Raw genomic sequence first — 19,344 nt, 5'->3', positions numbered from 1 at the left:
CATCATGATTGAAACTTTTTTTAAATGTAAAATATTCACTTAACTTATTACAGTAAACCTATGAGTAGGAACAAACAGGGCAGATTCTGTTGAGCATGGTGACTGAGTGGTGTAGCTAGAAGTGGAATTCCCTTTTAGCTTTATCATGGAAATCTAAAGCTTGTGGAAATACTGTAACACAGACTGAGAGAAGGGAGGATAATGCACAGTAAAACCAGTGGGAGAGAAGGGGGGATATCCTAGGAAGAATTATAAACAGGGCAGCACCCACCTAAGTGGGTTACACTTGTGTTGGTGTCAATGTAACATGAGGAAGAAGGATTAACATGTTTTTTACGGTTATCTTATGTGTCAACTTCCACTTACTAATAGTTTGTGTACACTTTCATGTGTGTTCTGTGGTTCACATTGATCTCTATGTATGACTAATCTGTTCCAGTTGTTGACACTTGCACAACTCGAGTGCCCTGTTTCATCCAATAAGATTAAGATGACTTTATTGGTCAATTCCAACTAAAATTTGACTTCCCCTGTTTCCACCAACCCCTCAGAAAGATACACATACAGTGCCTTCAGAAAGTATTCATACCACTTTACTTATTCCTAATTTTATTGTTAAGCCTGAATTCAATTAGATATATTTTTCACCCATTTACACACTATCCCATAATGACAAAGTGAAAACATGCTTTTAGAAATGTATTGAAAAATTTTAAATTAAATCCATAAACTTTAGAAGCACCGATTTTCTAGGTAAGTCTCTTAAGAGCATTCCACACCTGGATTGTGCAACATTTGCCCATTTTTATTATTTTCATATTTCTTAAACTTCTGTCAAATGAGTTGTTGATTATTGCTATACAACTGTTTTCAGGTCTTGCCATTAGGGTTGCAAAGGGTCAGAAACTTTCTGGGAAACTTTCCATGGGAAGTTAAGCTCATGAATTTTGGGAATTTTCCTTAAATTCATCAAAAAATTATCTTATAACAGTGAACTTTTTTTGTGGGATACACATAAGGCAATTCTAGGTCTTGTGGCATATTTTGGTTAAACTATCCCCAATTCAATGGAATTGCAACCCTTTGCATGCACAGTTCATTTTTCCATCATGTGCAGTGCACTCTTCCATCACACATACAGCTGATTCTCAAGATCTTGCACATTTAATGAGATGCTATTGAGCCCACACTACTACACTGAGCAATGACTACATGCCTTCTAGTAAGTTTTGATTACAACACTGGGTGAGGTGAATAGCTTTTATGACACAGATCATTTTTTGTTAAGTAGTAAATAGTAGCCTACAGCAAAGTGTTTAAATCCTTTCTAACTTGTTAACAGTTTCTGCTTGTTAGTTTTTGCTATCATGTGGGTTTTAGCTTGCTTGAGCCTGCTAACTGAGTGTTAATTCACCTGTTTCATTTTAAAACATTTATCTTATAAAGGAGTTGTTTAGTCTAACTGCTTAACTATTTACAGTGCCTTGCGAAAGTATTCGGCCCCCTTGAACTTTGCGACCTTTTGCCACATTTCAGGCTTCAAACATAAAGATATAAAACTGTATTTTTTTGTGAAGAATCAACAACAAGTGGGACACAATCATGAAGTGGAACGACATTTATTGGATATTTCAAACTTTTTTAACAAATCAAAAACTGAAAAATTGGGCGTGCAAAATTATTCAGCCCCTTTACTTTCAGTGCAGCAAACTCTCTCCAGAAGTTCAGTGAGGATCTCTGAATGATCCAATGTTGACCTAAATGACTAATGATGATAAATACAATCCACCTGTGTGTAATCAAGTCTCCGTATAAATGCACCTGCACTGTGATAGTCTCAGAGGTCCGTTAAAAGCGCAGAGAGCATCATGAAGAACAAGGAACACACCAGGCAGGTCCGAGATACTGTTGTGAAGAAGTTTAAAGACAGATTTGGATACAAAAAGATTTCCCAAGCTTTAAACATCCCAAGGAGCACTGTGCAAGCGATAATATTGAAATGGAAGGAGTATCAGACCACTGCAAATCTACCAAGACCTGGCCGTCCCTCTAAACTTTCAGCTCATACAAGGAGAAGACTGATCAGAGATGTAGCCAAGAGGCCCATGATCACTCTGGATGAACTGCAGAGATCTACAGCTGAGGTGGGAGACTCTGTCCATAGGCCCAACAATCAGTCGTATATTGCACAAATCTGGCCTTTATGGAAGAGTGGCAAGAAGAAAGCCATTTCTTAAAGATATCCATAAAAAGTGTTGTTTAAAGTTTGCCACAAGCCACTTGGGAGACACACCAAACATGTGGAAGAAGGTGCTCTGGTCAGATGAAACCAAAATTGAACTTTTTGGCAACAATGCAAAACGTTATGTTTGGCGTAAAAGCAACACAGCTCATCACCCTGAACACACCATCCCCACTGTCAAACATGGTGGTGGCAGCATCATGGTTTGGGCCTGCTTTTCTTCAGCAGGGACAGGGAAGATGGTTAAAATTGATGGGAAGATGGATGGAGCCAAATACAGGACCATTCTGGAAGAAAACCTGATGGAGTCTGCAAAAGACCTGAGACTGGGACGGAGATTTGTCTTCCAACAAGACAATGATCCAAAACATAAAGCAAAATCTACAATGGAATGGTTCAAAAATAAACATATCCAGGTGTTAGAATGGCCAAGTCAAAGTCCAGACCTGAATCCAATCGAGAAACTGTGGAAAGAACTGAAAACTGCTGTTCACAAATGCTCTCCATCCAACCTCACTGAGCTCGAGCTGTTTTGCAAGGAGGAATGGGAAAAAATTTCAGTCTCTCGATGTGCAAAACTGATAGAGACATACCCCAAGCGACTTACAGCTGTAATCGCAGCAAAAGGTGGCGCTACAAAGTATTAACTTAAGGGGGCTGAATAATTTTGCACGCCCAATTTTTCAGTTTTTGATTTGTTAAAAAAGTTTGAAATATCCAATAAATGTCGTTCCACTTCATGATTGTGTCCCACTTGTTGTTGATTCTTCACAAAAAAATACAGTTTTATATCTTTATGTTTGAAGCCTGAAATGTGGCAAAAGGTCGCAAAGTTCAAGGGGGCCGAATACTTTCGCAAGGCACTGTATCTGTACATGGAATTGTATTTGTTAGTTTTTTTACAATTATTTTTCTAATCTTTACAGGAAAATGCCAAATGTGTGGTGAAATTTCACTACAGCTAATGTAGAAGGAGAAGTTGTGTACATTTGCAAATACTGTGCCAAATAATATGTGAAGAATGCAACAAAGATGCAGAATCATTTGGCCAAGTGCATAATGTTCCCTCAGCGCTCACAACAAGCAACCTCTGACAAAAGTCCCTCTACTTTTATTGAACAGAACTTACATCAATCAACATGCCTCAATCAAAAATTTACAGCCAGAAGTACAGAAAAGAGTGGGAGTCTCTACCTGAACAAATATCAAATCATGTTTTTTGCTGAGATGGCCAGTCAATTTGAGTAACGTTATTGTGTATTCTACGTAATGACGCAGTTTTACGTTATCACGCAATGACATGAACAACGTCTTTTAGCAACTAATCAACCTTCCTCTAGCAACTTACACTGAAAATTAGTTGGCAACACTGGTCTCTCCAAGAAATGGCCATATCACAGTCTGCCGATATGGACAGCTCCATCAAGAGGATCCTCCTGGATGATGTATTTTGGGAGAGAGTGGTAAGCAGCCTGAAACTCCTGAAACCTAAAGCAGTAGGCATTGCACAGATTGAGGGAGACAATGCCACCCTGTCTGATGTTCAGACTCTGCTTGCAGGTGTAAGAGAAGAAATCCATACTGCCCTGCCCACTTCACTGTTGCTCCAAGCAGAAGAAACTGCAGTTGGGAAATACATCAAAAAAGCGTGAAGACTTCTGCCTGAAGCCCATACATGCCGCAGGTACATGTTGGACCCCAAGTATGCTGGCAAGAGCATCCTGTATGATGGTGCAGAGATCAACAAGGCCTATGGAGTCATCACTACCGTATCTCGCCACCTTGGCCTGGATGAGGGCAACGTTCTTGGCAGTCTGGCAAAGTACACTTCCAAGCAAGGGCGTTGGGATGCAGATACAATATGGCAGTCGTGCCAACATATCTCATCAGCCACCTGGTGGAAGAGACTGTGGATCTGAGGTTCTTTCCCCTGTTGCCTTCATCCTCCAAATCCCACCAACATCAGCCGCCTCAGCGAGCTAACTGGTCCTTGTTTGGGATCATACTCACCAAAGCACGCAACAAGCTGACCAATACAAGGGTTGAAAAATCGATGGCCAACTGAGCAAATTTGAGGCTTTTTGAGCTTGACAATGCGCCATCCTCAACAAGGTTGGAAAGGGACAGTGAGTTCTGAGTCTGATGTTCAAGAGGTGGTCATTGAGGAGGTCCAGGGAGAATGGAAGACATGGAAGACAACCAAAGCTTTAGTTTCTAGACTATAATTTTACAGATGTACAGTGGAAGTCAGAAGTTTACATACAATTTAGCAAAATACATTTAAACTCAGTTTTTAAGAATTCCTGACATTTAATCATAGTAGAAATCCCCTGTCTTAGGTCAGTTAGGATCACCACTTTATTTTAAGAATGTGAATTGTCAGAATAATAGTAGAGAGAATTATTTATTTCAGATTTGATTTATTTCAGTTCTGTCCACAAATTTTCTATAGGATTGAGGTCAGAGCTTATGTGATGGCAACTCCAATACCTTGACTTTGTTGTCCTTAAGCCATTTTGCCACAACTTTGGAAGTATGCTTGGGGTCATTGACCATTTGGAAGACCCATTTGCGACCAAGACATTAAAAAAAAGTACGATCTTTGTCCCCTTGTGTAGTTGCAAACTGTAGTCTGGGTTTTTATGGTGGTTTTGCAGCAGTGATTCCTTCCTTGATGAGTGGCCTTTCAGGTTGTCGATATAGGAGTCGTTTTACTGTGGATATAGATTCTTCACAAGGTCCTTTGCTGTTGTATGTTCATCTCTAGGAGACAGAACGCGTCTTCTTCCTGAGCGGTATGACGGCTGCGTGGTCCCATGGTGTTTATACTTGCGTACTATTGTTTGTACAGATGAAGGTAGTACCTTCAGGCGTTTGGAAATTGCTCCCAAGGATGAACCAGACTTGTGGAGGTCTACAAAAAAAATTCTGAGGTCTTGTCTGATTTCTTTTGATTTTCCCATGATGTCAAGGAAAGAGGCGGTGAGTTTGAAAGTAGGCCTTGAAATACATCCACAGGTACACCTCCAATGGACTCAAATTGTCAGTTATCCTATCAGAAGCTTCTAAAGCCATGACATCATTTTCTGGAATTTTCCAAGCTGTTTAAAGGCACAGTCAATTTAGTGTATGTAAACTTCTGATCCACTGGAATTGTGATACAGTGAAATAATCTGTCTGTAAACAATTGTTGTAAAAATTACTTGTGTCAAGCACAAAGTAGATGTCCTAACTGACTTGCCAAAACTATAGTTTGTTAATAAGACATTTGTGGAGTGGGTAAAATTTTAGGTTATGTTTTAGGTTATTGTCCTGCTGAAAGGTGAATTTGTGTCTGGTGGGAAGTAGACTGAACCAGGTTTTTCTCTACCATTTTGCCTGTGCTTAGCTCTATTCAGTTTCTTTTTTTTATCTGAAAAACTCCCCAGGCCTTAACGATTACAAGCATACACATAACATGATGCAGCCACCACTATGCTTGACAATATTTAGACTGGAACTCAGTCATGTGTTGTATTGGATTTGCACTAAACAACAGTGTATTCAGGACAAAAAGTGAATTGCTTTGACACATTCTTTGCAGTATTACTTTAGTACCTGTAATAACTTCACCATGCGCAAAGGGATATTCAGTGTCTGCTTTTTTTCTTTCATTTTTACACATCTACCAATAGGTGCCCTTCTTTGAGAGGCATTGGAAAACCTCCCTGATCTTTGTGGTTGAATCTGTTTGAAATTCACTGCTCGACTGAGAGGCCATTGTATGTGTGAGGTACGGAGAGGAGGTAATCATTCAAAATTCATGTTAAACACTTATTGCACTCATGCAACTTATTATTTGACTTAAGCAAATGTTTACTCCTGAACGTATTTAGTCTTGCCATAACAAAGGGGTTGAATAATTATTCACTCAAGACATTTCAGCTTTTCAATAAATTTTTACAAATTTCTAAAAACATTGAAATTATGGGGTAAAGTGTGTTAGCCAATGACAAAAACATCTCAGTTTAATCTTATTTTAAATTCAGACTGTAACATAAATGTGGAAAATGTCTAGGGGTGTGAATACTTTCTGAAGGCACTGTATACTGGTTTTGGAACGGTGTGGAGGGTTGTCACACTTGGAGCTACTGTTGTGGGGGGGTTAAGTGCTCAAGGGCTCAACAGCAGGAAATATCATCTAGGATTTAACGCCGGCAACCCTCCGATTGCTAGCTCACTTCCCTCCAGATTTTTCCCATCAGACCCGGGATTCGAACTGGCAACCCTCCAGTTGCTGGCTTGCCTCTCTAACCGTTAGGTCTACACTATGTGCATGATTAAACTGATAATTAGCCTAACAGTGGAGTCAATGTTATTTTTTTAGGCTTCAAGCTTGTCTAGATTGGTCAAGTTGACTCCCTTCTCCACACGCAGAAATCGGAATCAATGACGCAATAACCTAATTGACATATATGAGAGAATTTTTTTGGTTTTGTGGAAACCTAATTGTATTCCACCAACTCTTGAAGCATGCCTCTTTGTTAAAAAGGGCAACACGTGACTGCATAAACACACAGATACCAACCAATGCATGTTTTCCTGTGCCTTGTGCCAGCTGCTGTTCTGAGGCTGAGGGGAATTCCTGTTTCCTCCACCAGACTAAGGCTGCATATCAATACTCTAACACAGGTTCCTCCTCTCCTAACCTTGTCTCCTCTTCATCTGACCGGAGAGGACGTGACAACACAATTCCTCAGGAATTCATTTACATTTTTTGCTAATGTTTTTAGATCAGAAAAGAGAAATAAGAGAGAGTTGAAGGTGAGAGAAAAGAGAAGACAAGCAGAGGAAGTGACTAAAGACTATTAAGCAACCCCTAGCCTCTCCCCAGGTTTTCTGATGGGAAGTGAGGGAGGGCAGGGCTGGTCTGATGGAGTTCCTCAGAAGTAGCTCTGTTGAATCACTGTGTGTGGGGGCGTGAGCCTCACTCCCACTGTTTCCTTGCTGGGAAGTGACTGCTTTACTTGTCATACAGAGGGAAAGCTAGAAAAACAAGGAGGGGGAGAGGAGTGGTATTTAAGCGAGTCTCAACTCTATGTCAGACAGTGTGGTGTGACTGTGGGACAGGGAACAGTGGGACCTGGCTGGACAGTACAGGTGGATATCAGTGGAGGGAGAAATGTGGAGGATGGCCTAAACTCCAGTAGGATTTCAGAATGAAACAGAATATCCTCAATGGTGTTTTAAATGGACATATCAGATGCCAAAATGGAAGATACCTCTATTTGTTGGATGAGGGCCAGGTCACTATTGTGAGTTTTGTTTTTTTAATTAGCCAGAACATTGTTTCTGGGAAAGACACGATGAAGCAATGGGACAATGTATGTAGTCTGGTGTAAGTATTTGAGTAACAAATGTCTTCATCTGTGTGAGTATAATTTCAGTATTGGAATAAGAGATTATGTAGAGCTGTTACTATTCAACATTATGTATCACACAAAGTAGTGTGAATCGCCTAGTCTGAAATTAACCACTAAACCCTTGTACACTTCTTGTTGGCCTTTCAACGTTCTGTGAGAATTGGATGGACGTAAGCAACATGGCAGAAACCAAGGCTACAAGGGCTGTGTGGAGTTAGAGTATCTGATCTATGAGGGGCCATTGAACCGTATCTGTCTGGGTTACATATGCTAGAGGTTGATTAAAGATTAGAGACTGTGCTCAGACTTTGCCTGGTAGCCAGATCTGTCCCCGCTTTAGTCTACACCATATGTGTGATTCATATCTTTTCATTTATATTTTTGAACAACAATAGTTCCTAGTCAACAACTGAATGGGTTTAACTGTGTTTAACCCCACTGGGTTAAAGCCTAAGCATTAGCTCTGGGAGCTAACACAAGACTCCAGGTCTCAGGCAAGGTTATTCCAGTTTAGTTCCAGGCAGTTCAACCGGTTGTTGCTCAGTTCAACTAACTGACGGGAAGACTGCAGTTTCCTGAGCATATATTAAGGTGTGTTCTTCCTCACAACTTTCTGTGTGCGTGTGCTTGTTTGTTTGTGTGTGCGTATGTCCACTCAGGAATGCACTGTAAACCACCTGGGGATAACACTGACGATTCCTCGAACTGTACTCACACTGTCAATATTGACTCTAGTCATTTGAATGGGTTATATTCCTGCAACATAAATTGTTCAGATGACGATGAGTGGCAAACCATATCTATTGTTGTGGATTTAAAGATATACTGAGCAACATTAAAATAAGTATTGTGTTTTTGTAACACACTGCTGGGGCTTGTCCATGGGAGGGTTCTACGTTACAGAACGTTAAGATAGATAAGTATTGTGTACAGATACAGTATGATTGTCTTTCATGTAGTGAATCAACTATTTATTTTTATCTGAACGTTTCACCTTCTTGCCTACTCCCCTTGATTCTGAACTGTTTTATGTGACATGTCTCGGCTTGACCAGTGCACTGTGTGTGCACGTGCTTGTTTGTGTCTGACCACTGCTGTACAGTATCTCGCATTGCAATCTGAATCAGGCCTTGCATCACCCCACCACAGAAAATTCCCTTTCCTCCCTGCCAACTTCCATCACAGAAGTTGTGAAACGGTCAGGAATCTTGGCTGCTGCAGATGGATCCTTTAAACATCCTTTGGCAAGGTTAAGAGTAGGAGTAACCCTTAGGCACAGATCTAGGATCAGGAACTGCATACCCCTCTAACAAACTGGCTCATCGTTCAGTCTAAGATGAAGATGGAATATGCCCAACCAAATAGCATTTTACTCTTAGGAGGAAGAGGTGCTGATATCTTCTATCACCATCTTCTCACATCCATTTTAGTGGCTTTTTAAAGAAATAAAGATTGCCCAACCTCTTGTCACCCCCAGCTTCACTGCAAAATGAAGCTGGGGGTGATACAGTGCCTTGCGAAAGTATTCGGCCCCCTTGAACTTTGCGACCTTTTGCCACATTTCAGGCTTCAAACATAAAGATATAAAACTGTATTTTTTTGTGAAGAATCAACAACAAGTGGGACACAATCATGAAGTGGAACGACATTTATTGGATATTTCAAACTTTATTCAGCCCCCTTAAGTTAATACTTTGTAGCGCCACCTTTTGCTGCGATTACAGCTGTAAGTCGCTTGGGGTATGTCTCTATCAGTTTTGCACATCGAGAGACTGACATTTTTTCCCATTCCTCCTTGCAAAACAGCTCGAGCTCAGTGAGGTTGGATGGAGAGCATTTGTGAACAGCAGTTTTCAGTTCTTTCCACAGATTCTCGATTGGATTCAGGTCTGGACTTTGACTTGGCCATTGTAACACCTGGATATGTTTATTTTTGAACCATTCCATTGTAGATTTTGCTTTATGTTTTGGATCATTGTCTTGTTGGAAGACAAATCTCCGTCCCAGTCTCAGGTCTTTTGCAGACTCCATCAGGTTTTCTTCCAGAATGGTCCTGTATTTGGCTCCATCCATCTTCCCATCAATTTTAACCATCTTCCCTGTCCCTGCTGAAGAAAAGCAAGCCCAAACCATGATGCTGCCACCACCATGTTTGACAGTGGGGATGGTGTGTTCAGGGTGATGATCTGTGTTGCTTTTAGGCCAAACATAACGTTTTGCATTGTTGCCAAAAAGTTCAATTTTGGTTTCATCTGACCAGAGCACCTTCTTCCACATGTTTGGTGTGTCTCCCAGGTGGCTTGTGGCAAACTTTAAACAACACTTTTTATGGATATCTTTAAGAAATGGCTTTCTTGCCACTCTTCCATAAAGGCCAGATTTGTGCAATATACGACTGATTGTTGTCCTATGGACAGAGTATCCTACCTCAGCTGTAGATCTCTGCAGTTCATCCAGAGTGATCATGGGCCTCTTGGCTGCATTTCTGATCAGTCTTCTCCTTGTATGAGCTGAAAGTTTAGAGGGACGGCCAGGTCTTGGTAGATTTGCAGTGGTCTGATACTCCTTCCATTTCAATATTATCGCTTGCACAGTGCTCCTTGGGATGTTTAAAGCTTGGGAAATCTTTTTGTATCCAAATCCGGCTTTAAACTTCTTCACAACAGTATCTCGGACCTGCCTGGTGTGTTCCTTGTTCTTCATGATGCTCTCTGCGCTTTTAACGGACCTCTGAGACTATCACAGTGCAGGTGCATTTATACGGAGACTTAATTACACACAGGTGGATTGTATTTATCATCATTAGTCATTTAGGTCAACATTGGATCATTCAGAGATCCTCACTGAACTTCTGGAGAGAGTTTGCTGCACTGAAAGTAAAGGGGCTGAATAATTTTGCACGCCCAATTTTTCAGTTTTTGATTTGTTAAAAAAGTTTGAAATATCCAATAAATGTCGTTCCACTTCATGATTGTGTCCCACTTGTTGTTGATTCTTCACAAAAAAATACAGTTTTATATCTTTATGTTTGAAGCCTGAAATGTGGCAAAAGGTTGCAAAGTTCAAGGGGGCCGAATACTTTCGCAAGGCACTGTAAGAGGTTGGGCAATCTCTCCACTGATCTCCTGCTCGTCGTTTCACTGCCTTTTATCACTCAGCTGTACAGAGGTTTCGTTCTAAATAGGAGTCAGACCAGTTCCGTTTACTGAGGTTTTAAACGATGTTTCAACATGGTAGAGGTACACTTGATTGAACTTGCCTTATGGGTCTAGTTGAATAGTCATAAAAGTGCAAACCTCACACAACCAGCCTGGCCTCAGAGCCATACAAAACATACTTGACATTTTTCTGAGCACCTTCAAGATGTGTGATACCTACTAATGGTCTAGTTACTTTAGACAGAAACGAAATAGGAAGGTTGCTCGGGGAGTAGGGGTGGGCATAATCCGTGACCGTTTAGCAATCCAAAGGTACTGTGTTCGAGTCGCCTCGGGGATAGTTATAGCATTTTAGCTAACCCTTATGCTGAATTTTTAACCCAATTCACATAACCTGCCACGTACATTTTCATAACCTTTGTCGTTAGTTCCCCTAACCGCCAACATAAATTCTTCCCGTAATTTGTAGTTCTCCTTTGTTGTTATGAGTGCGTAACAAGCAACGAGGTCTTAGAGAAAGACGTATAATACGTCCTCCAAAATATATGATAAATTAATCATCCAATTCATAAGCTATTGTAGGACTCAGTAAGATGTATGGAACTATGTCTTATAATTTGTACGATATTGTACACTGTTATTCCAATCATAATGTAACCTAAAGTAACGTAAAATATCATACTAAAGTGTCACAGATTGACTATGAACGAAAACAAATACAGGTGTTACAGCAGCCATTTTAATGGATTTAAAAGGTGCTAAAGCCTAGAGTGAAAGAAGCTCAGGAAGACACAATATGGGAGGAGAATGAGAGGTGTTGTGCCCTGAGAACTGAATTCCATAGATGGTGGCTACTGGAGATGTCATCTATGGGCTCAGTTCTTCTGGCAAGGCACTGCTTATCAGCATAACACGGCAGCACCTATACTTCTATATGAGGAATATGGATTCTCTGACTTTCCATGGCAAACTTATGGTTTCAAATAAAATAATTATTGTGTCCTTCTGTAGATTACATGTAGTCAGCACATTACATTTCAGCTTTGTTAAGTAATAAACTGCTGAAGTCTGTAATTGGGGTATGTATTTTGTATGTACACCATGTAAATTAATAAATGTGTCTTCAGAAAATACACTTTCTCATTAATCTTTACAATCTCATCATAATGTTTATTTACACTATGGACTGGATTAATATGGACAGTCAAACATGAATAGTAAAATCATCAGTGACACTTATTTATAGAGAAACAGGGTGTGTGCTCAAGCACATTTTACTGTACATTTTTACAGTTCAGGGAACATTCTAAACATAGGATGGCGTATTCCCAACCAACACACCCTGGCCACAACTATGTGTTATCTCTCAACTGGGAAAGGTGACTCAGACCCAGAGCCTGTTCCATGGAAGAGTTAGTGACTACCAGTTAGTGACTTCACTGGGAATGTCCATTCTAGTACTTATATTTCTATGCTGATGGACAGAGTCAAATGTGAGGAGTGATAAGATATGAGAGATTCGACTGGCTTTAATACAGTATATGACAAAGGGTTATAGAGTAAGAGAGATCAATCATCGGTGACATATATGAAAGACAAAGGTTAGAACGACAGTGGGTTATGTAGGAGAGATAGGGTTTAAATGCGTGACGGGGTTATACAGTAAGAACTAAGAGGCAAATGAAAGGAGTTTATAAAAGGAGTGGCAAAGCAAACAGTAAAACGAGTAATCCCCTCTCTTCTTATGCAAACTTGCTGATGTTACAGAACACCTTGATAAATTATAGTAGTACATGGTAGCCAAATGAAAACACCAGACCTGAATGACTCCAACATTGAAGTAGCCTGAGGTAGCTATGTATTAATAAAATAATGAGATGGAGAAAATGAACAAAAGTAGCATTTGGCTGCTTTGTATTAAACATATAGTATCTGGAGTTTGGATGTCAAACGTTTATTTTAAGTGAATTTGTCCCGATACTTTTGGTTTCCTAAAATGGGGGGACGATGTACAAAATGTGCTCTAAACGGTTCACCCGACATGGATGAAAATACCCTCAAATTAAAGATGACAGTCTGCACCTTGACCTCACAGTCACTGTATAATTTGAAATCTAAAGTGCTGGAGTACAGAGCCCAAAATAATACTTTTGGAGCTCACTGTAAGTCTACCGTTACTCCAGGGCAGATGGTAAGGTTGAGGATAGTGGTGGAACGCCCTGGGATCAGGCCCCTGGGGTTTCCTCATACTCCTGGAGACCAGGTTTAAGGTGAATTGATGCTCGGTAGGGAAAGATTGAAGGTCGTGACTGTAGTTGTTGCGCCACTGCATCAGTGGGGTGATGGCAATGGGAGACATAGCTCGGTAGAAGTCATGTGAAGATACAGGTCAAGGAGATGTGTATGGGTATAAGTAGTTAAGGTTGGGGTTGTCTTCGTCCCTACAGGGATCTCACTTCACTGAAATAAACAACAAACAAAAACAAAGTAATCATAATAAAAATGTACACTGAACAAAAATATAAATGCAACATGCTACAATTTCCAAACTTTTACTGAGTAACAGTTCACATAAGGAAATCAGTTAATTGAAATAAATGTATTAGGCCCTAATCTATGGATTTCACATGACTGGGAATGCAGATATGCATCGGTTGGTCACAGATACCTTTTTCTTTTAAATAGGTAAGGGTGTGGATCAGAAAACCAGTCAGTATCTGGTGTGACCACCATTTGCCTCATGCAGCATGACACATAGAGTTGCGTAGAGTTGATTGTGGCCTGTGGAATGTTGTCCCACTCCTCTTTACGCTGTCGTACACATTGATGAAGAGCATTCCAAACATGCTTAATGGGTGACATGTCTGGGGATATGTAGCCATGGAAGAACTGGGACCATAGCTGAGGGAAGATGTTTGGGGGTGGGGGTGCTTTTTTGTTGTTGAGAGAGAGAAAGTTTGTTTTGACTGAGCTACAGACGGCTAGAGTGCATTCGGAAAGTATTCAGACCCCTTGAAACAGGTTTTTAGATTTTTTTTGCAAATGTTTAAAAAACATTGAAATACCTTATTTACATAAGTATTCAGACCCTTAGCTATGAGACTCTAAATTGAGCTCAGATACATCCTGTTTCCATTGATCATCCTTGAGATTTTTCTACAACTTGACTGGACCAAGCCATGAGGTTGAAGGAATGTCCGTAGAGTTCTGAGACAAGATTGTGTCGCACAGATCTGGGGAAAGGTACAAACAAATTTCTGCAGCATTGAAGGTCCCCAAGAACACAGTGGCCTCTATCATTCTTAAATTGAAGAAGGAGACTAGACAGTATCAAGGGAAGATGTACAGTACAGAGGGATATTTGATGAAAACCTGCTCCAGAGCGCTCAGGACCTCAGACTGGGGCGAAGGTTCACCTTCAAACAGGACAATGAGACGAAGCACACAGCCAAGACAAAGTCTCTGAATGTTCTTGAGTGGGCCAGCCCGAGCCCGGACTTGAACCCGATGGAACATCTCTGGAGAGACCTGAAAATAGCTGTGCAGCGATGGTCCCCATCCAACCTGACAGAGCTTAAGAGGATCTGCAGAAAATAATGCGAGAAACTCCCAAAATACAAGTGTGCCAATATTGTAGCGTCATACCCAAGAAGACTGGAGGCTGTAATCGCTGCCAAAGATGCTTCAACAGAGTACTGAGTAAAGGGTCTGAATACTTATGTTGATGTGATATTCCCATTTTAAATTTTTTATACATTTGTAAAAATGTCTAAAAAAAACTGTTTTTGCTCATTATGGGGAATTGTGTGTAGATTGAGGGGTTTGGGGGGACAATTTAATCAATTTTAGAACAAGGCTGTAACGGGAACAAAATGTGGAAAAAGTCAAGGGGTCTGAATACTTTCTGAATGCACTGCATATCGGTCCGCTAATACAGGACTAGTACTTTTCTATAAAATTATTAAGCTTCTAGGAATTGTGTACAGATCCTAGTAACATTGGGCTGTGCATTTGATGCTGTAACTTGAGGTGATGACGGCAGATGAATGGCACGACAATAAGCCTCAGGATCTCGTCACGGTATCTCTGTGCATTCAAACTGCCATCAATAAAATGCAATAACTGCCAAATTTCTCGAAATGACATTGGACATTCCTGTAGACAGCATAGCCATTTGCACGCTCCTTCAAAACTTGAGTCATTTGTGGCACTGGGTTGTGTGAATAAACTGCATATTTTAGAGTGGCCTTTTATTGTCCCAAGCACAAGGTGCACCTGTGTAATGATCATACTGTTTAGTCAGCTTCTTGATATGCCACACCTGTCAGATATCTTGGCAAAGGAGCAATGCTCCCTAACAGGGACATAAACAAATGTATGCACAAAATTTGAGACAAATTAGCTTTTTGTGCGTATTGAAGATTTCTGGGATGTTTTATTTCAGCTCATGAAAAATGGGACCAACACTTTAAATGTTGCGTTTTATATTTTGGGGTAAATAGTACATTGGTATTGTTGGCAAGTCATAAAGTCAAAACACCAAATAGCTTTTTAGGACAGCCTACCATTGGCAGTTGCACCTTTGAGTTACCTGGCTGTTCCTGCTATACTACTGGACATATCAATCAAACAGTAGACGGCACCAAAGGCCTAGTGAAATTTGTGTTTGCATTTCACACTAGGCAGATTTATGCAAGCCTACCCAAACATTAAAATGTGCCAAATTGGATATTTCCAAATTTAACAAATTGCCACCAGCATCCCACTGCTGGCTTGCCTGTGTAGCTAAGCAGGGTTGGCCCTGGTCGATCCCTAGATGACCAGATGCTACTGGAAGTGTTGATGGAGGGCTGCTGTCTTTCGGATGGGATGTTAAAATCGGTGTCCTTACTGTCTGTGGTCACTAAAGATCCCAAGGCACTTATCATACGGTGTTAACTCTGGTGTCCTCCCATATGGAAAAACCCCACATTTAAAATATATATTTTTAGATCACTTTTTAAGGATACATGTGAAATAAAAATGCAAAATAATGTATATATTTTTTATGTATTTAAAGGTAGGCTTAGCTAAATGACGTTACCACGAGCAGCACCACAGATATTGAGATGAGCGAGATGTAAGACTTCACTCTCACAGTCACACACAGTATCTGCACATGTGCAATGGTTCACTTCACGCTGTTCACAGAGTGGTAGCCAGGGCAGCAAAATAGCGGAGAAGTTGAGCCTCATGCTTCAACGCTCTTAGAATTTTAAGATATTGACCCACTATGCAGTTTACTTTCTGCATCTATGTCATATCACGGAGACTACCTTTAATACATTCCAACATATTCTGAAATGTATTTAATATGTATATATAAAGTGTACATCACAAAATATATGTTAAATGCATCGGAAAATGTATTTAATGTATAGCAAAATATATTCTGAAATATGTTAAAGACAGGGACCTTCCCTCTAGCCAAGATTGGCTGAGATAATGGATTGGCTGGACATGCCGAGAGATGAGTTCGGATTGGTCTGCCATGTAGCATGCTTCTGTCTATAATATGAGCTGCTCAGTATGTGTAGGTAATCCTTTCTAACCAGTGGTGCGTATTCATGGATGCCAAGGGAAGCCAGGCCTCCCCAAAAAATTGACCAAAAAATTATTTTTATAAAATCATTCGTAATCTATTGTCTCTCTATGTTTCATAATTTTCCTTCTAATCGCAAGAGGCTGAATGTAATTTCATTGGAGAAAGCATCCGAGCAAGCGAAACAGCGCCCCTCTGTCTCTCTACGTATAGTGTATAGGCCATCTCTCTGATGCTGTCTGGTCCAAATGAGTATGACATTGTTGCCGCTATCTGGCCTCCCTTGACAAAAAACCCTTTTAAACATTAGTCAATCAGCGTTGAGCTAAACTGAGCGAGTTCTTCTGTGATTGGTCTTGGCACACCAAAAATAAAGTGTAAAGGGAAGCCAACTTGGATTTGCAGTCACTCCTATCAACTCCTACTGAGAGCATACGTCATTGACAGAAAAACTTGAATTGTTGCATATCGTTGTGTTGTTGTCCACGGGTGGCTAGCTTGCCAGCAAGTTCAAATATGCCCTTTCCTAAAATAGCCATGGATGGAGATAGGGATTTGGACTTGTGGTTTTACTTAATTCTCCATACCGACCAATGATTATAGCGGCGATACTGACCCAATCATTAACTCATACAGTACATTGCTTTGTCCCTAGCCTGAGAGGATGGACCCTAAATATGTAGATATATGTAGAAGGCTAATGTTCACTAGCTAAAGTTGCCCTTGAATGGAAGTTAGGCTAGCGAACAAGAATTTTAGCCAGGTAGCCTAGAAACAAATTAAATCAAATTTTATTGGTCACATACACATGGTTAGCAGATGTTATTGTGAGTGTAGCAAAATGCCAATGCTTCTAGATCCAAAAGTGCAGCAGTATCTAACAGGTAATATGGAACAATTCCACAACAAAACCTAATATCTAACAAATTCCATAACAAAACATAATACACAAAATCCAGTAAAGGAATTGGATAAGAATATATAAGTATAATATATATGGATGAGCAGTGACAGAGCGGCTGAGATGCAATAGATAGTAAAGAATAGATAGTGAAGGATACAGTATACATTATATACAAATGAGATGAGTAATGTGAGATATGTAAACATTCTTAAAGTGGCATTATTAAAGTGACAAGTATTCCATTTTTTAAAGTGGCCAATGATAACAAGTCTGTAGGTAGACAAGCCGCCTCTCTGTGCTAGTGGTGGCTGTTTAACAATCTGATGGCCTTGTGATAGAAGCTGTTTTTCAATCTCTCTGTCCCAGCTTTGATGCACCTGTACTGACCTTGCCTTCTGGATGGAAGTGGGGTAAACAGGCAGTGGCTCGGGTGGTTATTGTCCTTGATGATCTTTTTTGCCTTCCTGTGACATCGGGTGTTGTAGGTGTCCTGGACGGCAGGTAGTTTGCCCCCGGTGATGCGTTGTGCAGATCGTACCACCCTCTGGAGAGCCTTGCGGTTGTGGCCGGTGCAGTTGCCATACCAGGCGGTGATACAGCCCGACAGGAAGCTCTCAATTGTGCACCTGTAAAAGTTAATGAGGGTTTTCGGTGACAAGCCACATTTTTTCAGCCTCCTGAGTTTGAAGAGCGACTGTTGCACCTTCTTCACCACACCATTTCAGTTTGTCGGTGAAATTAACACAGAGGAACTTAAAACCTTCCAACTTCTCCACTGCTGTCCCGTCAATGTGGATAGGGAGGGGGTGCTCCCTTTGCTGTTTCCTGAAGTCCACAATCATCTCTTTTGTTTTGCTGACATCGAGTGAGAGGTTATATTCCTGACACCACACTCCGAGGGCCCTCACCTCCTCCCTGTAGGCCGTCTCGTCGTTGTTGATAATCAAGCCTACCACTAGTGTCGTCTGCAAACTTGATGATTGAGTTGGAGGTGTGCATGGCCATGCAGTCGTGGGTGAACAGGGAGTACAGGAGAGGGCTGAGAACGCACCCTTGTGGGGCCCCAGTGTTGAGGATCAGTGGAGTGGAGATGTTGTTTCCTACCTTCACCACCTGGGGGCGGCCTGTCAGGAAGTCCAGGACCCAGTTGCACAGGAGAGGGTCGAGACCCAGGGTCTCAAGCTTAATGATGAGTTTGGAGGGTACTATGGTGTTGAATGCTGAGCTGTAGTCGATGAACAGCATTCTCACATAGAATTCCAGGGCGTAGTCCTGGGCGCTCCTCGTCCCCTGTCTCAAATGGAAGAGCCTTTACCCCGCTGTTCTGCCCACAGGTGGATGGTCGAAGACGGCCCGGAAGCGGCGGGTGAATTCCTTGAAGTGGTCTGGCGCCGTGTCTCCTTCTCTCTACATGGCGTTTGCCACTCCAGCGCTCTTCCTGTGAGGCAGGAGACAAGGGCGGCCACTCTCTCCCCTCTCGAGGGAGCTGGGTGCACAGTGGCCAGGTAGAGGTCCAGTTGTAACAAGAATCCCTGGCACTGTGCTGTCGTTCCATCATAATCCCTGGGAAGGGAGAGACGCATTCCACCGGAATTCTCTCCTGATGGAACGGGTGGAGACAACCCCGGTTGTACTGGTCGAGGCTTCCTATCTCTGACAATGATCCATGGTCTGGACAACGCGATCCATCATGGCACCAAGAGGATGTAACATGGCCGAATGTTCCTGGACGCGCTCCTCGACTCCTCTAACCGGGGTACCTGCTCCTGCTGACTCCATTAGAGGTGTGTAATTCTGTCAATGGTGTTTTGGAGGCGAAGTCAGGTGCAGGAGAGCAGAGTATAATGAACAGGCACACTTTTATTATAGTTCCAAAAACGAGAGCACTACATAAATCAAACGAGCTCAAAAAAACGGAGCATAAAAGTAAAGTGCGTAAACTAACACCACATAAGATGATACAATTACACACAAAACATGATGGGAACCAGAGGGTTAAATACAAGTAGATTGATTGGGGAAATGAAAACCAGGTGTGTATGGAAACAAGACAAGAC

At 41.3% G+C, this 19,344-nt stretch overlaps 1 protein-coding gene across 50 annotated transcripts in view; it reads left to right on the top strand.

Annotated features, from left to right (window-relative positions):
- The first annotated feature begins 7,189 nt into the window (after positions 1 to 7,189).
- The window catches only part of LOC110502244 (suppressor of fused homolog), a 41,750-nt gene continuing 29,595 nt past the window's right edge, over positions 7,190 to 19,344 (top strand). For 8 of the 50 annotated variants that reach the window (XR_016490869.1, XM_090216570.1, XM_090216553.1 and 5 more), the window contains exon 1: positions 7,329 to 7,605. Coding sequence is in view for 3 of the 50 variants with exons in the window: in XM_090216573.1 (XP_090072699.1) it covers positions 7,441 to 7,619 (179 nt within the window). In the remaining 47 variants the exon portion in view is untranslated. Of the gene's footprint in view, positions 7,620 to 19,344 lie in introns of all 50 variants that reach the window. The other 42 variants (XR_016490877.1, XR_016490875.1, XR_016490876.1 and 39 more) reach the window with 18 other exon arrangements.

The sequence above is a fragment of the Oncorhynchus mykiss genome, chromosome 23, assembly GCF_057628025.1.
Source record: "Oncorhynchus mykiss isolate SJ-2025 chromosome 23, ASM5762802v1, whole genome shotgun sequence".
NCBI classification, from domain to species: domain Eukaryota; kingdom Metazoa; phylum Chordata; class Actinopteri; order Salmoniformes; family Salmonidae; genus Oncorhynchus; species Oncorhynchus mykiss.
Note: the sequence above shows the minus strand (reverse complement) of the source record. Positions and strands in the feature narration are given on the sequence as shown.